The 24,507-nt window shown below is 30.1% G+C and overlaps 3 protein-coding genes and 1 non-coding gene across 7 annotated transcripts; 3 read left to right on the top strand and 1 right to left on the bottom strand.

Annotated features, from left to right (window-relative positions):
• The first annotated feature begins 4,159 nt into the window (after positions 1–4,159).
• Positions 4,160–8,455, top strand: LOC114190422 (ferric reduction oxidase 4-like). 2 transcript variants are annotated; one of them, XM_028079295.1, is made up of 8 exons: positions 4,160–4,341; positions 4,437–4,545; positions 4,637–4,813; positions 4,886–5,120; positions 5,276–5,603; positions 6,912–7,152; positions 7,279–7,985; positions 8,070–8,455. In XM_028079295.1, the coding sequence occupies exons 1-8, from the start codon at positions 4,188–4,190 to the stop codon at positions 8,207–8,209; spliced, it is 2,091 nt and encodes a 696-aa protein (XP_027935096.1). In that variant the 5' UTR covers positions 4,160–4,187; the 3' UTR covers positions 8,210–8,455. The 2 variants fall into 2 exon arrangements, with proteins under 2 accessions (XP_027935096.1, XP_027935097.1); XM_028079296.1 differs by having other exon boundaries at positions 4,640–4,813; positions 8,070–8,351.
• Positions 8,456–10,490: 2,035 nt separating this feature from the next.
• Positions 10,491–14,954, top strand: LOC114190579 (ferric reduction oxidase 2-like). Of its 2 annotated transcripts, XM_028079525.1 has the most exons (9): positions 10,491–10,578; positions 10,658–10,915; positions 11,958–12,060; positions 12,138–12,329; positions 12,449–12,683; positions 12,803–13,130; positions 13,227–13,476; positions 13,623–14,332; positions 14,614–14,954. In XM_028079525.1, the coding sequence occupies exons 2-9, from the start codon at positions 10,717–10,719 to the stop codon at positions 14,751–14,753; spliced, it is 2,157 nt and encodes a 718-aa protein (XP_027935326.1). In that variant the 5' UTR covers positions 10,491–10,578; positions 10,658–10,716; the 3' UTR covers positions 14,754–14,954. The 2 variants fall into 2 exon arrangements, with proteins under 2 accessions (XP_027935326.1, XP_027935325.1); XM_028079524.1 differs by having other exon boundaries at positions 10,536–10,915.
• A 1,151-nt stretch (positions 14,955–16,105) lies between these two features.
• Positions 16,106–16,299, top strand: LOC114192864. Its single transcript, XR_003606183.1, has one exon. It is a non-coding gene; the product is annotated as a U2 spliceosomal RNA (small nuclear RNA).
• A 1,114-nt stretch (positions 16,300–17,413) lies between these two features.
• Positions 17,414–19,388, bottom strand: LOC114190611 (protein PATRONUS 2-like). 2 transcript variants are annotated; one of them, XM_028079565.1, is made up of 5 exons: positions 19,322–19,388; positions 18,703–18,777; positions 18,128–18,592; positions 17,961–18,016; positions 17,414–17,879 (listed from the first exon to the last, which is right to left on the bottom strand). In XM_028079565.1, the coding sequence occupies exons 2-5, from the start codon at positions 18,758–18,760 to the stop codon at positions 17,694–17,696; spliced, it is 765 nt and encodes a 254-aa protein (XP_027935366.1). In that variant the 5' UTR covers positions 18,761–18,777; positions 19,322–19,388; the 3' UTR covers positions 17,414–17,693. The 2 variants fall into 2 exon arrangements, with proteins under 2 accessions (XP_027935366.1, XP_027935365.1); XM_028079564.1 differs by having other exon boundaries at positions 17,430–17,879; positions 18,128–18,598.
• Positions 19,389–24,507: the final 5,119 nt, after the last annotated feature.

A 24,507-nucleotide genomic window follows, 5' to 3' on the forward strand; every position in this document is an offset into this window, starting at 1 on the left:
AAATTGTTGGAAACATTTCTTACGGAATGATGTGCCAATTTGGAGGCCCAGTCCCAAAAGTATGTCCTATTCTAGCATTGGATTTGGTTTCAGACTCTTTAAACGGGCCTTGTTATTTCCATGTCTCTCATCTGGCGCCTTCTTCCTGCACCTCCAAGAAATCTTCTGTACCCCCAAAATTTACGTTTATACACTTATTTAATATACTGTGAGAATGGGTGAAAGTGGGTATGGACACAGTAAATTTCATTTACTGCATCAACGTCCCTGCACCCCCAAAACGTTATTATACGTTACTATTTAGTATTCTTCTACTCCGTTTCTTCTCCATCATCCAGCTTTCATTAAAATTTTTGCTCAGTTTCATTGTGGTTTGTGTGGTTCGTGGTCGTGAGAGCTGTATGGGAAACGGAATACAGAATTCGTTTCATAACGTTTTGAAACGGATTCTGTATTCCGTTTCAAAAAAATTTGCAATTTTTTTATGAAATGGAATACAGAATCTGTTTCAAAACGTTATGAAACGGATTCTGTATTCCGTTTCATAAAAAAATTGTTTTGAAACGGATTCTGTATTCCGTTTCAAAAAAATTTGCAATTTTTTTTATGAAACGGAATACAGAATCCGTTTCATAACGTTTTGAAACGGATTCTGTATTCCGTTTCATAAAAAAAATTGCAAATTTTTTTGAAACGGAATACAGAATCCGTTTCAAAACGTTATGAAACGGATTCTGTATTCCGTTTCATAAAAAAAATTGCAAATTTTTTTCTGAAATGGAATACAAAATCCATTTCAAAACAAAATATAAACCAATAAAAACACCAAACGGAATACATATTCCGTTTCAGCACGAAAAACATAAACACGAAACGGATTCCACAATCCGTTTCGTTAAAAAAAAATAAAAACGGATTTGGAATTCCGTTTCAGCTCTGTGCGAAATGGATTCCACGTTCCGTTTCATTAAAAAAAAAAACAGAAACGGATTTGAAATTTCGTTCTTTTATCTAATTTAAAGTTTAATTATCATTTAGTTTTATTTATTTTTATAATTACATTTATTTTTGAAAAAGTTATTTACAAATCAAATTATATATATATATATATATTACTTTATTTTAAGATATATATTAAAATATATGAAAACATAATAAATAAACAAAACAAAAATTAAAAAATATATTTAAAATCTTGAAGCGGATTCTGTCATCCGTTTTGGCATTTTTTGGGGGTGCAGAGGCCTACAACAAAAGCAGATTCGTGTTGACTGGGTGTAAGAGTGCAGTTAATTTTTTTTACTGTGTTTTCTCTTTCTTCATTTAAGGGTAAAATTGGAAACAAAAAAAAATTTGGGGGTACAGGAGAAATGCTTTGGGGTGCAGGGAGAAGCCCCCTCTCATCTTTTTGCTAAGTTTCCGCTGCAGTTTTTTTCTATTCTAAAATATACTTTCAACGTAAAATATTTGAATTCATATTATACAGGATATGACCATACTATCCCCTGTGGAAGTATTTATCTTCGTCATTAAAAATATAATTAAAATAACCAGAAGATTAAATACTTTAATTAAGGACATTACCTAATTATCCCTAAATTAGATTTAACTTGCTTACCTAACATAATACGTAAAAACAGTAAATTTTCATTTATTGTTATATTTACTATATTTTACAAATTGTTAGTTGAACACATTTTTATATGTTGTATCTTTATAGGTACCCAACTCATCTCGATTTAAGAGAAAATGAGTCATTTCAAATCAAAGAATAAAAAAAAATCTTATGAGAATATATTAACATTGACATATTTTTTTTTTTTAATACGGTATATTTTGAAAATTTCACATTTAATATATAAATGGGATGTAAACCTTATTAGGTTTAGCAGAGTCCAACCACATAAGGCATTGACACCACTCTCAATCTAAAACCTTAAGCCAATAGGTTTATGGGTTTTTATTGTTATATAGTACTCTATTTTCTCATTTCTGATCAATGTGAGACTTAGACTCACACTTGGATTCCTAACAAACCTCACCTTATATATTAGTTTTGTAAAGTTAAATTATACTTAAATTTATTTTTTAGATATCAAATAAGAGTAATTTTTATTTTGATATGTAACTATTAGTCAAAAAATTAAAATTTCAACCATAATAAAACAAGAAAATATATAAAATAATATCAACAAAGAAAATAAAACTCTAAAGACAATTATAATGGAACACACAACACGATCTAACTAATCTCAAATAATGTTTGGTAAATGTTCCATTGCTCTCTTTTATCATAAGGTATGACTAAACTCTACGCAAATATAATTTAGAGTTCTACTCGTTGCAAATAATATTATAAGAAGCTAAGAAAGATATTGGAAAAATATTACATACTTGTAGATTAAAAAAAAAAGTTGTTTAGGGTTGACATTCTATTATATCATGTATGTTGACTTTTAAATTGAACGAAGCAATTGTGGATGATCATGCCATATACCATGCATACTTCATGTTACATCCTTAATCCATCAAGGCAAGCAATAATAATAATAGTATATAAGATCGACTTGTATACATTTAAAAAAAAAACAATAAGCTATAAATCATTTAATTCATTAAAGTTGTTTACTTCAGAACTATAAAATATACTTAAACGAATCATAACATTAGCAAAACCGTTAAGTATGATATCCAAATTCTGAACTTTCCATTTTCCATCCTTATATTTATCAGTACTGCATGTCGTACATGATTAGTACCGAACCTCAAGTCAACTGTACTATCATTATATATATATATATATATATATATATATATATATATATATATATATATATGAAAATAATAATTTTAGTGTTTTAGGGATAAAAACTAAAAAGATTTATATTTTTTTGACATATACGGATTTTATCGACTTATTGAATTAGAGTTCAACAGTTATCTGAGATACTAAAAGTTTGAAAATTAATGTTACCGTGTGCTGTGGATTTGCTTTATATGCTGAGACAATGCTGGTCCTGTATGTTTGAATGCACACATGAAATGTGAAGTTATATATATTGCATGGATAAAAGCATCTGTATAAAGAATTTATAAACTCAATTAATGTTTCAAATTAGTGTGGTTATCATTCCATTGATTCTCAATTTATATTAGTGTAAAAAAGTGTGTATATATTATGAGTGGTAGAAAAAAAGAAATAAAATAAAATGATAGGTTAATTGTGTTAGGATATTTAAAAGGAAAAACATTATTTCACACCGATAACTACATTTGACAACCTATTATATAAGGGTAATAAAAGAGAAAGTGAAAACTAGTAATTAATAATGTCAAATGAATATAAAATTATTTTGGTGTAAAAAAAAAAGTATAATTTTCCTATTTAAAAAGAATGTGTGTGAAGTATCACTTTTCATATCTCTCTATCAAAATTATTGTCGTAAGGTTATAGGATAAATGGTTTTTTTTTTTTTTTTTTTTTGAGAATATACACCGCCAAAAACTGTTACTTACATTCAATGAAAATATTTTGAGCATGAAAAAATGATGTTTCACTTCAAATGACAACCATCTAACATTCGTATAAAATTACAATAATTATAAAAAATAAACTTTTATATTTATAAAAATAAATATAAAAAACAGTAAAAGATAATGTGTAAAAAAATTGAGTATCAAATTACCATTATCTTTTTGAGCGTGATTTCATCCGATTTTAATATGAAATCTGGTCCCTTCAACCAAATTCATTGTACAAATAATTGTCAGAAAATGATGGACACCCATGATCCCTAGATAACACATAAAGACAAATAAAAATAAATGTAAACTATGTTTAAGGCATTTAAGAATTGAGATTAAGTAATTTTTCAAAACTTAATGAGATGTTTCTTATAAAAATGAAATTGTAATAAAGTTTCAAGTAGAAATTTATTTTTTAATGTTAACATCCACATTACGTAAAAAATGAGATATGAAATATTTTTTCTTTAGCCGGTGATTTACCTTTTAACAAAGATGAATGAGTAGAGTTTTTAACACATGGAGTTAAAGTGATATAAGTTATTTAGTTATATAAATATAATTCCAACTAGTAACCACAACCCATAAGGTGTCTGAATTTCTATATATAGCCCTTACAAATGAAGATTCAAAGTTCATTATATCATACAACACAGTAGTTGATGATGAGGAGCCCCACATTGGTTAAGATAATTTTTCTTTTGGTGTTTGTTGGGTGGCTCATGGTTTGGATCTTGTTACCCACAAAGGTTTACCGGAACACATGGACACCCCAACTCAAACAAAAATTAAACTCCACATACTTTAGAGAGCAAGGTGATTCTCATTAATTTTTCATTCAATTTAATCTCATGCATCTCTTTCTATGCTCTTCTTTTCTTTTCTTCTAATTACACTGTTCACTATTTCAGGCACAAATCTCTTGCTTTTCACATTCCCCGTTGTCTTCATGGGGGCTCTGGGTTGTATTTATCTCCATCTTCACCTCAAAAAACCTGAAAACCTATCTTCTTCCCAAAGGTACAAAGGGTCTTATAGAGAAAAAGAAACAAAAGGGTCACCACAATTGGTTATAGGTCTCAGTAATTTTATATATGTTTCTTGGTTTCAGCAGAGGAAGGTTACGTTTGTTGAGAAGGCCAGTTCTTGTGATGTCTCCAATAGGAATTGTGACATCAATGGAGCTTATTTTTGCAGTGATGTTTGGTGCACTCTTGATATGGTCCCTTTCCAATTACCTACACACTAGCTTTGAGCACCTCCATATGCACAAGGAGGGTGAGAAAGTGTAAGTGCTTCACTTTCATGGTTGAAATCTTTAGAAAAATAACCTAAATGGAATATGAGTGGTTTGTGGCAGGTGGGAAGCAAAGTTCAGAAGTGTATCTCTGAGAGTTGGATACATAGGAAACATATGTTGGGCATTCCTATTCTTTCCGGTCACAAGAGCATCTTCCATTCTTCCCCTTGTTGGATTGACATCAGAGTCAAGCATCAAGTACCATGTTTGGCTTGGACATTTATCCATGCTGCTTTTTGCTCTGCACACCATAGGTTTCTTTATCTACTGGGCCATCACAGATCAAATGAAAGAGGTGATCTTTTTCATATGAGTGGTCATACTTTCACACCATATAGGACAAAATTACATTATTTCACACTAAATAGTACCATTTCTATCAATAGGAAATTTTTCATTAGCCTTATATGTTTGAACTAATGATATAATTAAATTATAAACAAATCTCAGAGCCTAGAGTGGAGCAAGACATATGTATCAAATGTAGCTGGTGTTATTGCAAGTTCAATTGCGTTAGCCATGTGGGTACCAAGCTTTCCTCGGTTGAGGCGTAAAATGTTTGAGCTTTTCTTCTACACTCACCATCTCTACACTCTCTACATCTTATTTTATGCCATTCACGTCGGAGTTGAATACTTGTGCATGATCGCTCCTGGGATCTTCCTCTTCCTCGTTGACAGACACCTCAGATTCTTGCAATCTCGCCAAAATGCACGCTTGCTATCAGCTCGCATTTTACCTTCTGCTGTAGTTGAGCTCAACTTCTCCAAGACTCCAGGTAAGGATATTTATATCCACTAGAAATAAACTGAATTAATAATATATAAGCATATATAAATCTCATATTATAAATTAGTTTTAAATGATGAAATTAGACTTAGGTTGTATTCCTATCTATTCATGATTTTCTATTAGCATAGACGGATTTGATTCCAGCAATTTGAGGGTGAGATATTTGCATATGAGAAGAGATTTGAGGGTGAGATATTTGCATATGAGAAGAGATTTGAGGGTGAAACCTTTACTTTTACAATTATACATCCAAATACGAGTGAAGCTTGCATGAGAGAATTGATACCTGCTTTTGTGCAAGGTCATGATTCCGAAGAGAGGCAAAGGGGAATCGGTTTTAGAACTGATTCCATGTTACATATCTATATGTTGAGAGAATCGATTCTATTACCATTATATATATCACATCAAATAATAATAATAATAATAATATATTAATTTTAATTATAAAAGCAATATAGTAATTTTAAATTTTAATTTATTAAAACATTTTTTTAAAATTTTATCACATCAAATTTTTCAAAAACATTCATAAATTGCACTTTCAAATCTTTTCAAAAGTTTTAAAAATATAAATTTTATCTTCAAATCCACCCAAATTCATCCCGTCACTCTCTTTCAAATCCTTTTTTGAATAAGAACACAACATTAAAGTCTACTTTTTAATATGGTATCAAAGTCATGGGTTAGAGTCTTCCTAACAAAATTTGTTGTTTGTTAAGTCTATTATTTTATCCGTTGTCAGACTGTTATCGGATCACTCATACACACACGTGTATGTATATATATATATATATATATATATATATATATATATATATATATATATAATGTTTGAGATGTATATGTCTTAGTGTGAGAGGTAGATTGGAAGTCTCATGTCAACTACAAATAAGATCAATTTATAATATATAACTGAGTGCAAATCTTACCTTAAAATTGATCTTGTAGGATTAAGTTAAACTTAAAGAAGACTTGATAACATTATCATGGCATTTTCTTAATTTTAATGTATTAGTTATGATTAAAAAAAAATTAAATCTTAGGTGTATATGTAATTTGATTTGATGTATGAAACTTTAGGTTTTGACGTGAAATATATTAAAGTTTCTTAAAATAACTATGATTTGAAGGTGGAAAGATTATCTTTAATTTGATTCTATGTTAATCAAACATGCATTAGAATAGATGTTGGTTAACTGTTATTATATGACAACCCATGTGAATAAGTTTATCACCTGAACAAAGTTTTGCTAAGTAAGTTATGATTTGATGGTATAATTCCTGACTTCAGATTTGTTGTATAACCCCTCGAGCATGGTGTACATAAATGTACCCAAAATTTCGAAGCTGCAGTGGCACCCTTTCACTGTGATTTCTAGTTGTAATATGGAGAAAGATATTCTAAGTGTTGCCATTAAAACTGAGGGTAGCTGGACAAACAAACTCTATCAGCAACTTTCTTCATCTGCTTTGGATCATCTCAACGTATCTGTTGAAGGACCCTATGGACCAACTACTTCACATTTTCTAAGGTAACAAAAAAAAAAAAAGAAAATGCTTCTTGCTGGTAATGATTTTGGCTGTGCTTATTTATATGCAGTAATGGAATAATTTTCAATTGTAATTTGTAAACTAATTTACCGTGTATCTTAAAACAGGTACGAAGAGCTTGTGTTGGTGAGTGGTGGAAGTGGCATCACACCCTTCATATCTATAATCCGTGAGCTCATATTTCAAAGCCAGCAAGAATCTCATGTTCCAAGAGTCCTACTTGTTTGTGCTTTCAAAAACTACGTTGATCTAACCATGTTAGATCTTATGCTTTCTGTTTTTGGCTCATCAGACCAAATCTCAAACCTTCGATTTCAAATCGAGGCCTACATTACCAGAGAAAAAGAAGAACCTCCTATAGATTCACAAAAACCGATCCAAACCAAAAGGTTTAAGCCTACCCTCTCAGACACTCCTATATCAGTAGTGTTAGGCCCAAACAACTGGCTATGGCTTGGTGCTATAATCTCATCATCCTTTCTCATGTTCCTCCTTCTCCTGGGGATAATCACTCGTTACTACATATACCCTATTGAAAATAATTCAGATGATGTTTACCATTGGACCTTTAAGGTTTTGTGGTTTATGTTTCTACTTTTTGCAGTGGTGTGTGTATGTTCTAGTGCAGTTTTTCTGTGGTGGAGGAGACAAAACACCTTGGAAAGTAAGCAAATCATGAATGTAGAAGTTCCAACACCAACAACATCACAAGGGTCATGGATATATGGGTCAGAGAGAGAGCTCGAAAGCCTTCCCCATCAGTCTCTGGTGCAAGCAACCAATGTGCATTTTGGTGCAAGGCCTGATCTCAAGAGTAAAGTTTTCAGGGTTCTTTAAATTGTTTGGTTTACTGTTTCATTGGGGGTGATGATATAAATAGAAATTGTTAATGTTGCAGAAATTCTGTTTGATTGCAAAGGAAAAGATGTTGGAGTCTTGGTGTGTGGCCCAAGGAACATGAGACATGAAGTTGCCAGAATTTGTGCTTCTGGTTTGGCTGATAATCTTCACTTTGAATCCATCAGCTTTACATGGTGATGTATGGTTATGTATATAATATGTTGTATGTACATTTGTCAATAATTGTTGTAGCTTTAATTTGTATAACTATTAATGTTGGCTCAATATCGATACACTTTTCTGCTAGTAAATAATGGAGTATCGATTAGCAATGGTGTGTTATGTGTCAGATTTGGTAGTAGATAATGGAGAACAATATCGATACACGTTTGTTCCTTTCTGGTGTGTTATGTGTAATGTATTGAATTGAGTGGAGGTTAGCAACAGGTAAACTATATATTAATAGTATATTTTTCTGTTTTACCATTTACGTAAATTCTTTTTTTTCCCATAAAGATAGAAAAAATTGCTAATTCTCAATATTTTGGCACTATGTACAACTTATAATCGTAAATGTATGGATTTATTCATAATCAATGTATAAGATTTACTTAATTATTATCAATATATTATTATTAATATTGTTAATTAATTGATAAAAAATTCTCAAGATAGAGTTTATATATAGGATACAAATATAAGATTTACTTAATTACTTATCAATATATTATTATTAATATTGTTAATTAATTGATAAGAAATTCTGAAAATAAAGTTTATATATATAGGATACAAATAATTCCAATACACTTTCTTAAGGCAAAGCATATACAATGATTTCATAAAATTAGTTTAAATAGGATAAATTGATTTATGAGTGAGTTGTGACCCAAAGACAACTTGTTAGCATGTCAAAACTTGACGGATTAGATTGTAATTTTCAACCCACTAGCCTGTTTTGACACAGATGATCAAATTAGCGGGTTCGCTTCTTGCCCGCTATTTGTTTTATTATTATTTTTAGTTAAAAATTAAAAAATAATTTATTAATTAAATTTTTTATAGATGTAAAAATATGTTATACTATTATAATTTAAATCATTAACACTCATAAATTAAATTAAGTTTCAATTATTAATTATAATAAAATAATTTAACATGTAAATATAATATATTTTAATTTATTCAATTAAAAAAATTAATTAATCAATTCAAAGCTTAGAAAATGTTTACATGCTTAAATATACTTTAAATATTTATTTCTAAGTATATATACAAAAGTGGTGGATCATGCCGTTTTGTCACGGGATGGGTTGCATTTTCTGACTTATTTTTTTTTTCAAACTAGGATGATCTAATATGTTTTTGGCAGGCCAAAAAACAAGTCCAATTAGTCCATTTTATCACCCTCTTAATTTAATTTATATCTTGTTGACATGAATTTTGAACCAATTTTTTTATTTAAATTCAAATTAACATCTCAAATTATTGACAATAATGAGATTTACTTTTTTCCTCTTACAAAAGAAATAACATTTCATTAATGACATATATTACAATTTGATATTCTCTCTTTTCTCCTCTTCATTAATCACTATATATATATATATATATATATTTATTTATCTATTTTTCATTAACATCTCACAAAAATTTCTAATATATTTTAATAAATATTTGAATTTACTCTTGGATCGAAAAATAATTCAAATTACACATATAAATCATCTCTATGTAAGAATAATAAACTAAGAAAAATAATAAAATTGTTTTTTTTTTCTTGCAATTCCTATTTGTAGTGATCATGTTTTCCACATTCATGACATATTTTTTCATGTTTTTCTTTTTTACTGGCGACTTATCAACTCTTAAAATTTTCATTTTGAGTTACTTTGTCTCCATCTTTTTCTTTCATTTGTTTGTGATAGAGGGGATCTCCAAAAGTTCAATTATTCACTTATTCCAATGTGGAATAGAGGTACTACTTTTTAGACTCTCATCTCACCATACGATTCAATATTAAATTCTCTCCAGTATACTGTCAACTTAATAAACACCGTTTCTTAATCAATCTATTTTAAATATCAATAATACAATATATATAAATGTTAACGAGTGACAACAATAACTTAGAATACATTTAAAATAACAAATATTAAATCTTACTCAAGTATAAGGAAATGGCATCTATGTGTTAAAAAAAAAAAAAACTCTTACCATAAATATTTTAGATCTAATATGAAGTTTCTAATAAGTTATTCCTAAAAGTAGCGAGTTGATGTATGACTATTCCAACTTTGAACCCCACATGGGACTCGCTTATGTGGTATGTTAACATAAAGACAAGCTTGGCTTCTATGGTGTGTGTGGCTTTAAATATGTCACAATTGACAATTCCACTGTAAAGAACCCAAAAAAAAACAATATAAATTTTGTTTCTCATCATTGTTTTACTTGTTAAAAAAAGGGATCAAACTCCATCAGAAAAATCCATTTTCTCATGTATGGACGAAACGAAGCACCAAGTGTGCACGACTTTAGGATATTACCACTGAAATAATTTACATGTGAGCAATCTGAATCTTTTTTTTTTAATTCCACCCTATGCATGGTGGGGTTTAAAAATATATATATGCATGTGCGCAGAGTAAAGTTTCTCACAGAAGAGAATCATCTCAAGGTGAAGAGAGAAAGGTAGAAGAAGCATGAATTCAGAGTCAGAGATGAGTAAAGGTGTTTCTGGGAAGATGAAGAAGTATTTGCAAATGGGGATATGGTGCTTCTCATTGTTGATCTTTGTTGGGTATGTATTGGTTTGGATTGTGAGACCTACCAACATCTTCTATCTACAATGGTTTCCAGACATTGAAGCAAAGGCAGATTCTGTATTCTTCGGTGAACAAGGTTTGTCACTGTCACTGTCACAAATGTTACAACCATGTCTTTCAACTTTCTTCCCTCTTCACTTTCTCACCCACAAAGGTGTGGGATAAATTTTTTTCAATAAAATACAAATAATATTATAAAGTTTTCATGAATGAAGATTAACTTGTGCTAGTCAGCTCATCGTAAAACTTATTCATATGTATAAGTAATTTTGTTCTCATGACACTTTCAAATTGCATTGAAATGGGCTCTTGATAAAGATAAAGATACAATATATTTTCTGCTTTTAATTTTATTGAAAGAGATATTATTTCTTTTATTGTTATCATATATGAAAGGATACAAATCTCACCTTACAAATTGGTTTTTTGGGGTTGAATTATACTTAAAGTCCACCTCCTGATATGGTATCGATGTCACTGTTTAAAAGTTTATTTTAGCGAGATTTCTGTTTTTTGATCATATAGTTCACTGCTATCTCAAGCTGCTATCGGACCACTCATTAATATCTAGTCTCACCCAATATATTTCAACGTAAGGAGATAAAAGTTCCACATCGACTATAGATAAGACAATTTTATAATATATATAAGTGGGTGGAAACTCATTTTATAAATTGGTTTTGTAAGGTTGAATTAGAAATCTATTTTCTAAGCCTCTTTTATATATTAGAATAGAAAACGTATATATAATATATGTAATGCAATTTTGGAGAGTAATATAATTTAAATTTGTTATAATATTTAAAACTAAGAGAAAGATGCGAAGAGAAAAGTATACAACGAGATAATTAAATAAAACAAATAAAAAAAGAAAACAGATCTTCTAAAAAATGTCTTAACGTGAGAATTGTATATCGTTTTCTTATTTTTGGGGCAAATGAATGAAATGATACATATATTTAATATGTATTTGAAAAATTAGTCTATTTTTTCAAATTCTTCAATTTGGTTTTATTATTCACAAACTATTTTGTATGTAATGAGACGAATTGGCTGGTATTTGGTATAAACAATTTGCATTATTAATTTACTTGCATCTACCTTGTGTCTTTGCACAGGGACAATCATACTCATATACACATTTCCAATCTTATTAATTGCGACTTTGGCGGGTTTATATCTTCACTTAGAGCAAAAACGTTCGAATCACAATAGTGAAAGGTACATTATTTCATACCTGTTATTCTCATCACTTTCTTATTCAAAATTCACTAACATTGCTACTTTCTTTCTTCTAGCAAGGGGAGATTCTTAGGATTGGTATCATGGAAAAGACCATTGCTGACAAAAGGTCCTCTTGGGATAATCACCATGACAGAGCTCTCTTTCGCCATCATGTTTGTTTTACTCTTGATTTGGACCTTCTGTTCCTACTTACATAGCATGTTTGCAAGCGCCGCACAAGATGCAGCAAAGGAGAGAGACCAAGTGTGAGAGAATAACCCATCACTGCATCAATTTTCAAATCATAAAAAAGAGTTATTTGCTACATAATTCAGATAATATTAATGTATGTATTTCCAGTAACAGAATAGTTCTTGTTGCACAGGTGGGAAGTGAAGCTGGAATATTCAGCCATTGCTTTAGGCCTTGTTGGGAATATTTGCTTGGCTTTATTGTTCTTTCCTGTCACAAGAGGGTCTTCAATTTTGAGGTTCATTGGCCTAACTTCAGAGGGAAGCATCAAGTATCATATATGGCTAGGACACACTGCAATGATCCTCTTCACAGCCCATGGTCTTGGTTATATCATTTTTTGGTACAAGACACACCAAATCTTAGAGGTAATACATGATAGAGAACTTTAAAATAGCAAATGGCCAACCTTTTCAAAGTTTTGGTCATTTTCCAATCATAAACTACTGAATGTAATGTAACCGATAGTCCACAAACTTTGATGCAGATATTCAAATGGAACAAAGTTGGAGTGTCAAATGTGGCTGGAGAAGTTTCTCTACTTGCTGGATTAATCATGTGGGCTGCTACCTTACCTTCCATAAGGCGAAAAGCTTTTGAGCTTTTCTTCTACACTCATTACCTCTACATTGTCTTTGTAATCTTCTATGTGCTACATTTGGGATTTTCCTCCTCTTGCGTGGTGCTTCCAGGGTTTTACCTATTCATGATCGACCGCTACTTGAGATTCCTACAGTCTCAACAGAAAATTCGCTTGCTTTCTGCCAGAGTTTTGCCTTGTGAAGCTGTTGAATTAAATTTCTCCAAGAACCTAGGTGAATGAATGGCTCTAAGAAGTTCTTTATGAACTGTGTATCTGATTCTATTTGAAGTTCCGATTTTTTTATTTCTCTTTCATTTTTCTGCAACAGGACTGAGCTATGCCCCCACAAGCACCATTTTCATTAATGTTCCTAGCATTTCCAAGTTGCAGTGGCACCCTTTTACAGTCACCTCCTGCAGTGATACTGATCCTGACACCTTAAGCGTTGTCATCAAAAGTTCAGGAACCTGGTCCAATTCTTTGTACCAGAACCTATCATCTTCATCTTCATCTCCATTATCCCACCTTGATGTCTCCATTGAAGGACCCTATGGACCGGGTTCAACCTTTTACTCAAGGTACTACTAGACACTTGCTAGAGGAACTGTTCCACTGTATTTTTTTTTTCAATGAATCTAATTCTTGGGAAGATTTCAAAGTCAAAGAATATTTGTTAGATGAAACTTCACAGGGTAGGACTTGATGAAACCTTCCATGCATGCAGGCATGAATTGCTTGTGTTGATAAGTGGAGGAAGTGGCATTACTCCTTTCATTTCCATAATCCGTTCACTGGTCTTTAAGGCCAACACTGAAGGTGGCAAAACTCCAAGAGTTCTTCTTCTGTGTGCCTTCAAGAAGTGTATTGATCTCTCCATGATAGACCTCATCCTCCCAGTTTCCGCCACCAGCACCACCTTCGATGTCTCACGTTTGCAGCTCCAGATTGAAGCCTATGTGACCAGAGAGAAACAGCCAGACATGAATGACAAAAGGCTTACTCAAACATCATGGTTCAAACCAAATCTATTAGATGAACCAGTTTGTGAAATTTTAGGAAAAAACAGTTGGCTCTACCTTAGCATTATCATCTCATCCTCCTTTATATTATTCCTTCTGCTTATTGGCATCCTAACTAGATACTACATATATCCAATTGACCACAATACTGACCTGATATACCCTAATTTGTCAAGGTCTAGTCTAAGCATGTTATTCATATGCGTATCTATCGCCATTGTAGCAACATCTGCTTTCCTATGGAACAAGAAACAGAACAAGGATTTGGGGCAGATTAAAAGCATTTACGCATCAGATCAATCAACTTCTCCGGGTTCAGGATACTACAATGCTGACAAAGAATTAGGCAGTCTTCCCCTCCAATCCCTAGTCCAAACAGCTAACGTACATTATGGAGAAAAACCAGACATAAAAAGTAAGATTTTTTTTGTTTTTATTTTGTCCCATGTTTTTCCAATTAGTTTGTTACATTTCCTGAAGCTTAGTTATTATATTTACATTGAATATTTTTTAGCTAAATGACATCAAACTAAAACTTCAATGATCTAACAAGTAATGCTTATTGAAAGATATGCTACTAAAATTATGAGATTTTTACTTGTGAAGACAAGTTTCTTGTTACATTTTATAAAGACTAGATACTGGTATGGATGTTCAAGTCAAACCTTAAACAGGAAATCTTTCATTCTTTGGCAGAAATACTCTCCGGCTGTGATGGATCAAGCATTGGAGTTCTTGTTAGTGGCCCAAGAAAAATGAGACATGAAGTAGCATCAATTTGCACTTCTTGTTCCACAGATGACCTGCATTTCGAGTCACTTAGCTTCAGCTGGTGAGATGCATAAATTCTGCGTGTATTAATTTGGTTACTAGATTCTTCTTCATCTGGGGAGCTTAGGATCTTTAGATTCATACAAGCCTGTAATACAGTGTACAAAAGTGATTATTTTGTTTGTACATCTTTTGTAAAACGGATCATTTTGCTTTGCATACTGTGATTAGTTTGGTGAAATTGCAACACACTGACCTATGTTCAACTCTGTGATCAACTATCTTACTTCTCGATCATGTATTCTATTTTTATGTGAGAAAACTTTATACAAAATGTTAAAAAAAAAAAAAGGAATTTCAAAACTCAATCACTGGAAGTGTTGAGTGTTGGACATCCAACACTGACATCCCTGACATCACAGAAATGAAGTAAATTGAACCACTGAAGGTTCCTATAAGAGCTATGCTAGTGTTAAGAAAGTGTCCCTATTACAAAAGTCATAGCCTAATTCAAGTTTGCAAGATCAAAACATATAACTGGCAGGTACCATTGGTGGTGGAGTAGATTGTAGCAAGTGAATTTCCTTTAGAAAGAACCACAATAGAGACCAAGAACCACATCAGATGCTTTCTTTTCCTAACTGCTTTGTGTGCTTTTCCATAGTACTTGCACATGTTGTTCCACTTTGACTCAACACTCCAGTTATGCTCACCCTAGGTGCTGATTCTCATATCAATGTGCTAGAGATTTTTAAACAGTACATCGTACACAAGTGGTGCAAAATTTACTTTCACCATCTACTCCGTCTCACTTTTGTGCCTTAAATATACCTACAGGGCACGGAAAATTATATTAAATCACAAAAAATAGCAACATATGCAGGTAGTACATATACCTTTCTTCTTGTTTGCAGTTTTAAACTCTCTACTTTTACTTGGCTGAATATTATTTACAAAATTACAAATATAAAATATGCAGAATAAACATATGGTAGGGTAAACAAATGTAATAGAATGAATAAAAGACCCACGAATTGGTGTTTAACTTCTTGAATCAATGATGGGTTGTGAATTTTGCGTATGTAGTTAGTCTCCAATGTCCTCATTCTCCAATTACACAAGCTCTTCAACTACTCCGCGCATTATCCAGTGGTGGCAGAGTAGTTATGGGTTTTGGTTCTGTAAGGAGAGTGGAGGATTCAAGAATGACCATGAATTTCTGTATGGAAAGTTTGATGATTTAACACAATGAATCCCCTAAGTAGAATTACAGTTTCTATCCAAGCAAAAATACATCCTACCGTGGTGTGGCATTGGCAGAACTCAAGTACCCATTATAAAGTTCCACATCGCCTGAGGCATAGGTCACAAAGTTCACATATGACTATAAAATAGAATGTCAAAGATGAGAGAAGGCATACCTTTCTCGGCCTTTTGGTTAAGATCAAGTGTAGTATCTGTTCTTATCAGTTTAATATCTGATATGTGGGCCAATGGTCCACACGATATTAAATTAATTTTTTAAAGGGGAGTATCCATAAGGTAGCTTGCTACTGGGTATTCATGTGTCGCCTATGTTTTGCACTACTGCATGGGCCTGGCACACCCTCTATTTCAGTTTAACTTTTCATTATATAATTCCGAAGTTCAAATGGTAAGTCATTATTAAAGTTCTTCATGCATAATTTAGGTAATTTAACCTGGATTGAAACTATTATTTCACTCTAAACTGGATATCTAAGAAAATATAGTTGTTGGGATTTTGTGTTGAACCTTTACCTTCACCTCATGATTCATAAATGTGGTCATAAAATAAGAGAATAATAATTCACAATCCCTAGAAGATTTAAACTTCATGAACCTGATTTGTTAACGTCAGTATTTCACCTTGTATTACATTTCGTTAACTTATGTAGTAGACCTTGCATATTCAATATTTTTAGATGAAAGGACAAGTAAAGGAAAAGACAAACAATGAGAAGTTCAAGACAGGATGCAACAACATACTAAATAGTATATTATATTGTGATAGTATTATTAGGGATTTAGGGATGCTCTACATATATAAAACCTGTATCACAACCAAAATATGGCAGCAGTCACTGGTATACGGGAAACAAAAGCAAAATGAAAAATGTACCTACAGAGCTGATAACTGTTGTACATATATTACTATAATCATTATTTTTGTTATTTATTGTGATTCTGTTAAGTAAATATATAACTTCTGTATGTGTTTGCAATATCTAAAAACTTATAGTTCATTTCCGTTGTGATGTTAGAATTACTCTAAGTATGACTAATTACTCTAATTGGTTTAAAAATATGGCAAATGTCTTCAATATTACGGATGTCGCTATAATCATTATTTTTGTGATTTAATGTGATTCTGTTAAGTGTAAATGTGTAGATTCTCTGCTTCTGTAATATTTGAAATTTTCTACTTCATTCTCCTCATGCTGTCAGAATTACTAAGTAGGTAGTAACAAAACTTTCATATGATAATATTGATTTCAGTAATGTTTTTGCATGTTCAAATTACTAATGAAACAACATTTTAGTTTACATCCTACAATCTAAGTGTGGAAGTAACAGCAACCGCATGTTATGTTCTGTGGCAAAGAAAAAGTGAAATTCATTGGGTTATACGAGTTAAAATTGCAACATAGCTCCTCTGTGCACATTGTGAAACAGTTTAATGGATTTGACAAATAACCATTACTAACTAAAACTTTAAAAAATGCCAAAAACAAAAACTTGCGCGCATAAGAATAAGAACTTCAATATTTCACTGATCTCCAAGAAAAAGAACATTCACGGGAATGAATTAGGGAGAACAGTAAACCTTTACAACATACTATGAACATGTCTACTAAAAGGCGCAACAATTATACATCGGAGGCACAAAATATCAAAGATGAACAAAAAATACTACAATCCATTGCCAACACCATCTGTGGCAAAAATACCTACTCATATCAGGTCCTAAATTGTTGCAAGAGAAATCAATTTTTGGACACTTTTGGTGTCTCAATCAACTTGAAGTTGACAGTAGAGTCATTCCACATTGTACGGTAACTCGATAAGCCAGGAGTCTTGCAGTTTGCTGGGGAACCATGCATAGCAGATAGAGACTGCATTTCAGGCAACCGCTCAGGTACCTCCTCCAATTCCAAGTATGCACTTTCAGACTGAAAGAATGGAGAAATAAATAGTTAGAAGGGGGAGGACAAAGAAGACCAGAAGAAACAGAAGAACTAACAAAAACAAACCTTCAGTTTACTTATTGCAGACAGTTCAAAGGATATTGCCATGTGATCATCTGCATCTGATCATAAATCAATGAAAAGTAAAAACCAACTACCAGCCAAAATGAACAACATTGCCATTCACAAAGTTCAACTAGCAAAAACAATAATTTCAATGCAATAACAATTACCATCCTCAAGTCCAACAGTCTTGAAAAAGTGATGCACATCTGCAGTTTCAACCTGTGATTTTATACATTTCTTATGATCATGCAAGATCCGTTCTTCAGCAATTGCACTGGGAGGAAGAGATTCCTCTATCAGCAAACTAGGTTTCAGGGTGTGTTTATTTTTAATCTCAGGACCTTGTGGCTTCCCGGAGTTTGAAATGTCAGAAAGTGCTTTCCTGCTACCAGTAAGTGATTTTCCAGAAGCTTTGTTGGCAATTCTTTTTTCAGTTTCAAGATTCTTTGACTTCTGCAACTTCGGTGCCTGATTAACAGAGGGTTTGCCAATGTTCAATGAACCATCATGGGCTTTCTTTCCATCAAATTGGTTGGTGAGGTTCCCTGCATTGGATAGATCTCCAAGTGGTTTTCTTCCCCCAGCTCTACCTTTCCTCTGTCCTGGTAAATCTGCCTTCCCAGAAACAGATCCTGCTCCTGCGCCAGTATTATGAATAAGCCTAGGCACAGTAAAAACTAAAAACGACGAGAAAACCAATTAATGGTGGAAGAAGTTTATTTAAACCAAAAGAACCACATACCATTAGCATGGACATTGAGGTTTTGGTTTTGAAGCAAGCGACCAGTTCTTGCTGCCATTTTTGTTACTGAACGTCCTGCATAGATATTGTAAGAAGCTTAAACTATCAACAAATTTTTGGACCAAATTCCTGTCTCTATTTTCAGAGAAAAATCAGCAACCTACTCATCATCCAAAATATCAATTTTTCACTAGTTCATTCATCTTATCAAAACTACACTAAGTAAGACGGTAAAAAAAACAAGCTACAAAATAAAATAAAAAAATTAAAAACTAATATTCTCCATTAAGGTCCTTAAACTGAATCCCAATATTTCAAGTGATTCTTCGATGCAAATGCTCAATCGAATGAAACAAGACAAGCCCTCAAATCATACGCTCCACTAAAAGAAATAGAAAACTCCACCCGAGATTTCAAATTTCCCAACCCAAAAACAACCCAAGATTTCAAAATCCAAAAACAAAAAACCCTCACATTTCCTTCTTCTGACCTTACCGGAGAAAAAAAAAATGAAACAAGATCTTCTTTCACTCTACGGAGAAGCAGATAACAAAATCTACAAACAAACATGCACGCAAATAGAATGAAAATTTCACAACAAAGCGAAAGGAAAACTTACAAATAACTCCTTTCTTTGATTTCTGGATTAACTGTTTCTTTCTCTAACAATTCGCTCTTCACTTTTCAAATATGAATAAGCAAAAGCCACTTTATATGAACGAAATGGGTTTCAACGGTAACTAGTACTCTTTTACATTATTGTCCCTCGTAAAGAAATTTAATGACATCAGTACCCACCCCGTTTCTTACCGTTGCCCTTGCGAATTCAATTAATATTTTCCTTTGTAGTTTATTGTCAGTAAATAATTTTGTTAATTCTTCTAAATTTGCCATAATTTATTCCATGATTCTCACAAAAATGATCTTCTTTCTTACAAATTAATAATTATACCTGAAAAATTAAAAAAAAAATATAGTCTGCTCTTTTATTATTTAACGGTTTAAAGAAAAAACAAAACACGTGAATAAGTATTATTTTATGCATAAAGATTGAATTGTGACATTGAATGTATTAACTACTAATTTTTTTAGGTTTAATGATCGATTTAGTTATTTATTTATTTATTTTGATTTATTTATATTTTTGGATTCAATTTGGATCTTTAATGTTTTGAGAAAGTTTCTTATTATCTTTAATTCAATTTAGTCTTCTCTTTTAAAACTATTTAATTATATTCTTTTTAATTTAAAATTAAATTAGTAATTAAATTTAATTATAACTTATTTACGTATATTAAAATATTTTTTTGAATTTATACATATTCAACTCAATTCAATGTAAAAAAGTTTTTAAATATTTAAGTGAAATATAAAAATTAAATAATTTAAATATTTAGATAAAATGATTTGATATATAAATTTTAAAAAAATATTTAAATATATATATAAAAGTTATATAAATTTTAAAAATTATTTTAACATATATAAATAAGTTTTAATTAAACTTAATTATTAATTTAGTTTCAAATCATCAAAGTCAGAAAATACAAAATTGAATTCTTAAAAAAATAACTAAATTAAATAAAAATAATAATAAAGAAACTAAATTAAATATTTTTAAAAAATTAAAACACTAAAAATTAATCAAAATAAAACAAAATAAAGACTAAATAACTGCTTAAACCTATTTTTTATGTAATTTTTTTATAAAATGATATCAACCAATCTTATTCCTTATTTTTCTGTCCTTACGTGTATTTTCTAGAACGAAAAAAAAAAAACACTCAGAATTTGATCTTATAAAATTCGAACCCTTTAAGCATTCTAGTGGGAAATACATGTCTGATGACGCTGTTTGTCCACTTTTTAAATAATAAAAAGCATTCATCATACTAAAATAACTATTATTAAAACCATACAGGTAAAAAATATGTCAACCAAAAAAAGGGATGTACTAAAATAACCATCATTATTTCAATTTTTTTATTCTATTGTTTTTTATTTTTCTTTTCTGTCATACTTTTGTAAGTTCTTTTTCACTTTAATTCTTATATTCTTATATATTTTAAAATCACGTTGTACTACCTTGTAGTGGTCTGTGAATTATTAATGGTACTCAGATATATTTTAATTTATAATGAATGTCTTTCTATTCTAAAATACTTTTCAATTTCTTTTTCTAATAGTACTTTAGTTTATTATTGATTTGGTCAATGTAGAAAAGTAATTATTTCAATTAATTTAGCTTTTAATTGAAATTTTGGTTTACTTTTAGCTGAATTTTTCAGCTGAAACTTTTAAAAATTTTAATGTTTTTCGAACTCTCTCTAACTATTATTTGGAGTACAAGTAATTTTAAAAAAAGAAAGTTATACTTGATGAAGTATTGTATATCTTATGTTATGTGTAGAATTGAATTGAATATATAAAATTGAGGTTAAGTTTATGCATGTGTGAATTAGGATTGTTGATAATATTGTATATGACATTGAAGTATTATATAATCATGGTTGGTTTGGCTGAAAGTGTATAAATGTTCGAATAGAAAGTTACTTTTGCTTCAGTTGTGAAATTAGTACAATAATAAACTACATTATATTATTATTATTATTATTATTATTATTATTATTATTATTATTATTGAACTCATATAAGTTTTAAATTGAGGATTTAACCTCATTGAATAGTATATTGAACTTTGAATGATTATTTTGGGTTGAAATGATTGGAATATAAATTTTGTGGAACAATGTTTAAAGTGATAGAATAGGTTTTTTGGTGGATTTTCATATGTTGAGTTGTTACTAGAGTTGTTGCACAAAGTTCTTTATCACATAATTTTCTCAAGCGAAAACAAAAATAAAATATTATTTTCTTATTTGAGTTAAATGTTTTCACTCAAGCGCATAAAAAGAAAAAAAACAACTCCTAATAAATTTCGCTCAAATAACAATTTTTGAGCTTTACTTTATTATTTAATTAAGTTATTCATTGTACTGATGTGATATCATAGTTTAATAGAGTGTCACGAGAGTGTTAATAAATATTTTTTAATATATAAATTTATATGTCTCTTTGATCGGAATCTCTTGTTTAAATATATGATATATATATATATATATATATATATATATATATATATATATATATATATATATATATATATATATTATGAAAAAGTGAGTGTGTCATATTATAATTTTATGTTAATTCCGAAGAGCTTGACTTCAAAAAACTATGGGGTGTGGCTACTTTAACATTCACTATTCACCTCGTTAAGAGTTGGGTAAACCCATGTGCATTCAACATCGCTCAAAGGCTGTCACATAGGATTCGAAGGAAAATCATTTTGATGTTTCAACCAAACTTTAGGTTCAATCTCAATGTGCATAAAAAATAATCATCAAATAAAAAATTAGGTCAAAATTTTAAAAGGTATATGCTATTTGAAATTACTTAAGATACTCTAGTTCTTAAGATTAATTATATATTTACAAAATTTAAATTGAGTGTAATTGCTTTTGATAAAAATTAATGTGAATCATAATCTAAGTCAAACCAAATACTACAATGGAAGGAATAATTAAAACAACAATAAAAAAATCACTAAATAGAAGAGGAGACTCATTAAAATAGTTTCGTAAACATATAAGAAGTTTCTATATAAAAAAAATGATTTTATTTGTCAGATAAAATTATCGTAACTAACAAAATTGGTTCTCAATTTTTTATTTGAAAACATTTTAAATCATTAAATTGTAACAATATAGGTGACAAAAATTTTGCTTAATTGTTTATTGTAATGTTTTGCCCAATTGTGCGTGGGAAGGAAACAGAGAAGCAAGGTATTAGGAGGAACTGGTTGGTGTCGGTAAGAAACATAAACGGGAATTTGGAATAGATTGGAGATATGTTAAAGCAACCAGGGGTAAAGAAAGTTTGCCTGACCGAGTTTTTTTATTGGCCCACGTATGCCCGCGTGATTGGCTGAAGACTTTTGACTGTTGTTGATTGAACTGAATGTATGCACTTTCAGAATTGGTTCATAACACAAACACCCCTTCATTTTCATTCTCAAGTACAACACAACACATTATTATTTATTCCTTCAACACACTTCCCACGCGCCTCTCACACACTCACACCACGCTCCCTTTCATTCTCACTTCTCTGCTGTTTATCTTCATTTCACATCATGGGGAATTTGTTCACCAAAAATTTACTAATCTTTCAAATTAATAAATTATAAATATCTCTTTAAAATATATTTTGTCTTTTATATTTATTCTATCATCGAATTAAGCAACATTAAAAAAAACAACAATTAAATTATATTTGATGGGTGTCCTTATCTTGTTTCTAAGGAAATATTTAAATGAATTAATAAGAAAATTACAATTTTACTTAATAAATTTAAGGGTTAAATATGTTTTTGTCCCGTAAATTTTAAAATTAGTCAATTTCAAAACTTGAAACCAATTTAGTTATTCATTTTTTAAAATACATAGATTTAGTCATTTTAATCAAATTTTGTTAAATTTATTTGACATTTCAAATGTGTTTCATAATAGTATAATGTATTAAAGAGTATAAACAACTCAAATATAATCCTGAAATATATATGAATCATCAAATAAATCTAATAAAATTTGACTAAAAAGACTAAATTCACATATTTTTAAAGATAAAAAATTAAATTTATCCAAAATTTTAAAATAAACTAATTCTAAAATTTATTAAAAATTAAAGAATAAAAACATATTTCACTTGATAAAATTTATTACAAAAGTAGAGTGCTTTTAGGAAATGCATCGAGAAGTACAAGTTTCAGTATATTCCCAATATTTTAGATATTATGAGCATAGAAAAGCATTGTATTGAGATGTTGGACTTGTTAGATTCAATAGTTTTAGGGATTATTTTTAAATAAAGGATTTTTAGTAGACTTTATGTCAACGCTAAGAAAGGTTATTTAGTTTATATACTTTGTTTACATCACAATATTTATTTAATACACTTTACCCACGCGTTCAAGTATCACAGATTATATGTTCAGACATTATTTTCAAATCAATAAATTAATATATATAGTTTATTAGACTTTGTGTTGATGCTAAAGCTTGAGAGACTCTATATTGATAAATGACAAAGTAAATAATATAAAAGAATCGAGCTTTCTTACCTCTGAACAACGGTTTTTTACCCTTTTAACCTTGCTCAACAATCTTTTCAACAGATAAACATAAAGAAAGGTTTTTTAAATAATTGAGAATGTAGTGTAGCGTATAAAAGATGTCAGTAACTTAACTTTTAAATAAATAAAAGAGTTCGTGCAAAATGAAAATTATTCTTTTTTTTCTGTACAATCTTATCAAATTCTAGATGTCGACGTAACTTAAACCAGCTTCACATATCAATTCATTTAATTTCTACTATTTTACTACATGCAAATTTTGTTTTACCTTATTAAGCCACGTTTGACAAAATTATCTTGTTAGTTAGTTGAAAACCGAAAAAAAAACTTAAATATAAGAAAGTTTTGTTAATTTAAAGTTCATTAAGAATTAGTGTTAAATTCATTTAATATTTTTAATTTTATAAAATTAAAAAGGTACGTTTTTATGAATTATCTTTAATCGTATTAATCGTAGATAGTTTATGTTCAAAGACAATATTTTTCAAAAGAGAATAATAACAACATTGCGTAATGACAAAGTAAAGTTTCAAACATGTTACTTATATTTAAGTTTATTAAATAATAACTATAAATATAACAAAGTATAGTGTTGAAACTTTAAAAGTTTC

The sequence above is a fragment of the Vigna unguiculata genome, chromosome 7 (assembly GCF_004118075.2).
Source record: "Vigna unguiculata cultivar IT97K-499-35 chromosome 7, ASM411807v1, whole genome shotgun sequence".
NCBI classification, from domain to species: domain Eukaryota; kingdom Viridiplantae; phylum Streptophyta; class Magnoliopsida; order Fabales; family Fabaceae; genus Vigna; species Vigna unguiculata.